General features: G+C 29.7%; 2 protein-coding genes across 2 annotated transcripts; both read right to left on the bottom strand.

Annotated features, from left to right (window-relative positions):
- Positions 1 to 615: 615 nt before the first annotated feature.
- LOC141651404 (uncharacterized) lies at positions 616 to 1209 on the bottom strand. The gene has a single exon (XM_074459119.1). It carries the CDS (start codon positions 1207 to 1209, stop codon positions 616 to 618), a length of 594 nt encoding a protein of 197 aa, XP_074315220.1.
- A 371-nt stretch (positions 1210 to 1580) lies between these two features.
- Positions 1581 to 2150, bottom strand: LOC141651403 (uncharacterized). Its single transcript, XM_074459118.1, has one exon. It carries the CDS (start codon positions 2148 to 2150, stop codon positions 1581 to 1583), a length of 570 nt encoding a protein of 189 aa, XP_074315219.1.
- Between the last annotated feature and the right edge of the window lie 1220 nt (positions 2151 to 3370).

Here is a 3370-nt window from a genome sequence, read left to right as displayed (position 1 = left end):
GTCTTCCAACAAAAATATATAAACAATTGAGGATGCGTTTATGACTTTTGAGCATCATTTTTTCATTATTATCAAATTTAATATAAGGATAAATATGAATCAAGGTTCATGACTTTTGAGTTTTGAGCATCATTTTTTTCATTATTATGAAATTTAATATAAACATAAATAAGGAGTAAGGAGAAATGGAATGTATAAGGTTTGCTTGATTACTAATAATTAAATAATTACAAAATCTACTTTATACAAGAGTGGTTTAAGATATTATCGTATGTAATTAAATATGACATAGATTATGGTAGATAGTTTGGCTTGCCTTTTAATTAGATTTATAGATTATAGATTTTTTATTTAGATTATAGAGTTATAGATTTTTCTCAGTATTATGAAGTCTAATATAGACATAAATATGGTGTAAGGAGAAATGGAATGTGAAAGGTTTGCTTTATTATTATTATTTTTATTTTTTTTTTTTTTTTATTTTTTTTTTTTTGCAGAAAGATTAGGATCATTATATTAAAATATAAAGTTAAGAGGTACAGATCCTATAAATTCTACAAGGAAGGCCAGGAAGGCCACCTCTAACCATACAAGAAACCCATAAAAGAGCGAAGACTAAGAAACTAGACTATCATAAGCGTTGTCATTACATTGAGATCTCACAAAAACCAAGTACTTGACCTTCCAGATCAGAGAAGAGGGAGGACGAGCCAGATTCTGAAAGATCCGTTTGTTGCGTTCAGCCCAAATGAGATAGATGGAACTAAGCAAGGCACACCTCCTTTGCTTCTTGAGCCAACTACGACCCCGGTTATGGCGTTTGAACCAGGAGCAGATAAAACGCAGAGCAATAGAGGAAGTACACCTAAGCCAGGTTGCCACCCCTAACCAAACCTCTTTCGAATAAGAGCACTCAAAGAACAGGTGAGCTGCCGTCTCAGCCTGTTGCTCACACAAAACGCATCTGTTAACAAGCATCAGGCCTCTACTGCAAATGTTATCAATAGTAGGAAGCTTGTTTTGAATTGCCAAGACTCCAATTACTGCATGCTTAGGATATGTAAACGAGTCACCTAGTGTTTTGTGCATAGAAAATGGCAAGCCTTTCTTCCGTAGCAGCTGGTACACCCTCTGTTTATAATCTGGCTTTTGCAGCAAGGATATTGCTTGAGCTTTCCCACCCGTGACCTGAAGCAAACAATCCCTCATGGCTATAACGTTACTCCAAAACCATGAATGAGCAGCTGTTATACGAAATTCCCAGAAATCTGCCCCTTTTAGCAAGTAAGCCTTGGCCCATTTAACCCATATATTCGGAGTATCAGAGATGAGCTTTTTAACCCTTATTATTATTATTATTATTATTATTATTATTATTATTATTATTATTATTATTATTATTATTATTATTATTCTTGTTGTTATTGTTATTATTGTTATTGTTTTTTTTTTGCAGAAAAGCTTTTGGATCTTTTTATTTCATGAAAAACATAAAGTACAAAATCCTTGCCACTCTTTCCTACAAAGGAGACCAGAAAAGTCCCCTAAGATAAAAGAAAATACAGACCAAGGATAAAAACCTACAACTGTAATGACCCATACAAACGTAAAGTCACTACATTCTTAATAACAATACTAATGGACTCAGCCGAATACTTGACACCATTAAAGATTCTAGTATTACGCTCCTTCCACAAATAGTAGACAGTGGCCATCAAGCTTGCTCGTTGCTTCATAGAACAGACACCATCCTGCAGTATGAAGGCCAGGGAATATGTGGTCAGGGGCAAGGAAACCCAGTGAGCAATGGTTGTAAGAACCTGCCTGGAAAAATCACAATCAAAGAACAAGTGGTGAATATCCTCACAGCTATGCTCACATAGTGCACATCTATTAACCATGAACAGCCTTCGAGAAGTCAGCTTATCCACCGTAGGAAGTCCATTATGCAGAACCATCACAGCAGTGAAAGAGTGCTTGGGATGCCAGCCATCCCCATGTACCTGCTTAGCCCAGGGGACTGAGTCCCTTCTAGTTCGAATATAATCATACATGGAGCCCGTACAGTATCTCTGATGGGAAGTACAAGAATCCAATAGCTGAAGTGCCTGATCAGAAGAGCAAGCAGTGTGCAAAAGAGGGTCTTTCATTTTTAGCACGTTGTTCGAGTACCAAGAGTTATTATTGTTATTGTTATTATTATTATTATTATTATTATTATTATTATTATTATTATTATTATTATTATTATTATTATTATTATTATTATTATTATTATTATTATTATTATTATTATTATTATTATTATTATTATTATTATTATTATTATTATTATTATTATTATTATTATTATTATTATTATTATTATTATTATTATTATTATTATTATTATTATTATTATTATTATTATTATTATTATTATTATTATTATTATTATTATTATTATTATTATTATTATTATTATTATTATTATTATTATTATTATTATTATTATACACAATCTACTTTGCTTGAGAATGGTTTAGAAATTATCTTCCGAAATTAAAATATGACATGCAGAATAATAATGGTAGATAGTATCGCTTGCTTTTTAATTATCTTATGGAATTAAAGTTAAATAAATAGGTAGATTAATAACCAAATTTATGAGGGGGAAATAAAGAGTTTATATTTGTTTTTTAGTTATTGCAACTACTATTTTTTTTTAAATTTTTTTTGGTACTTATAAGCATGTGACAATTTTGGAGATAATTAACTTTTTAATACATAGTTTTGCCTTTTTATAATATTGTATAAAAATAAATAATTAAGTAATTAATATAAATGAATTAGTGTTAACCTCTATAAAAATGTCATGTGAATTAAAATTAAATGTTTTAAGTAGCCTTTTAATTATATTGTATAGATAGATTTTACCTCAGTTTCGTGTCTTTTGTATTTCTTCCCTCTTCAGATTACCCACGTGATGCTTTGTCTTATCTGCATTCACATAAATTTCACGATGCTTTAAAATTCATATAAAAAATATATTGACCAAAAGGTAAAACATCAAGATGGCAAAAACTTCACAAACGAATCAACATTGTCACATATAAATCATTGAAATTAAACCAAATAGAAAACATGAATTTAAATATAAATCAAAGGATTTATAAAATCAATAACATAATAAATTAAAATATACTTTATTGGACATAACAACAACAATACTCAATAATAATACTCAATATACTCTCTATAATCAAATAAATAAATTAAACCATTAAATATAATCCACAACTTACAAACTCATGGGCAAATGAGCAATAGATTTTAAATAAATATTGTGAATAGGTATTATAGGTTTTATAGCCATCACGCAACCATAGAC

Source organism: Silene latifolia, chromosome 4 (assembly GCF_048544455.1).
Source record: "Silene latifolia isolate original U9 population chromosome 4, ASM4854445v1, whole genome shotgun sequence".
Taxonomy (NCBI): Eukaryota; Viridiplantae; Streptophyta; class Magnoliopsida; order Caryophyllales; family Caryophyllaceae; genus Silene; species Silene latifolia.
This window is presented reverse-complemented; position numbering and strand designations above follow the sequence as displayed.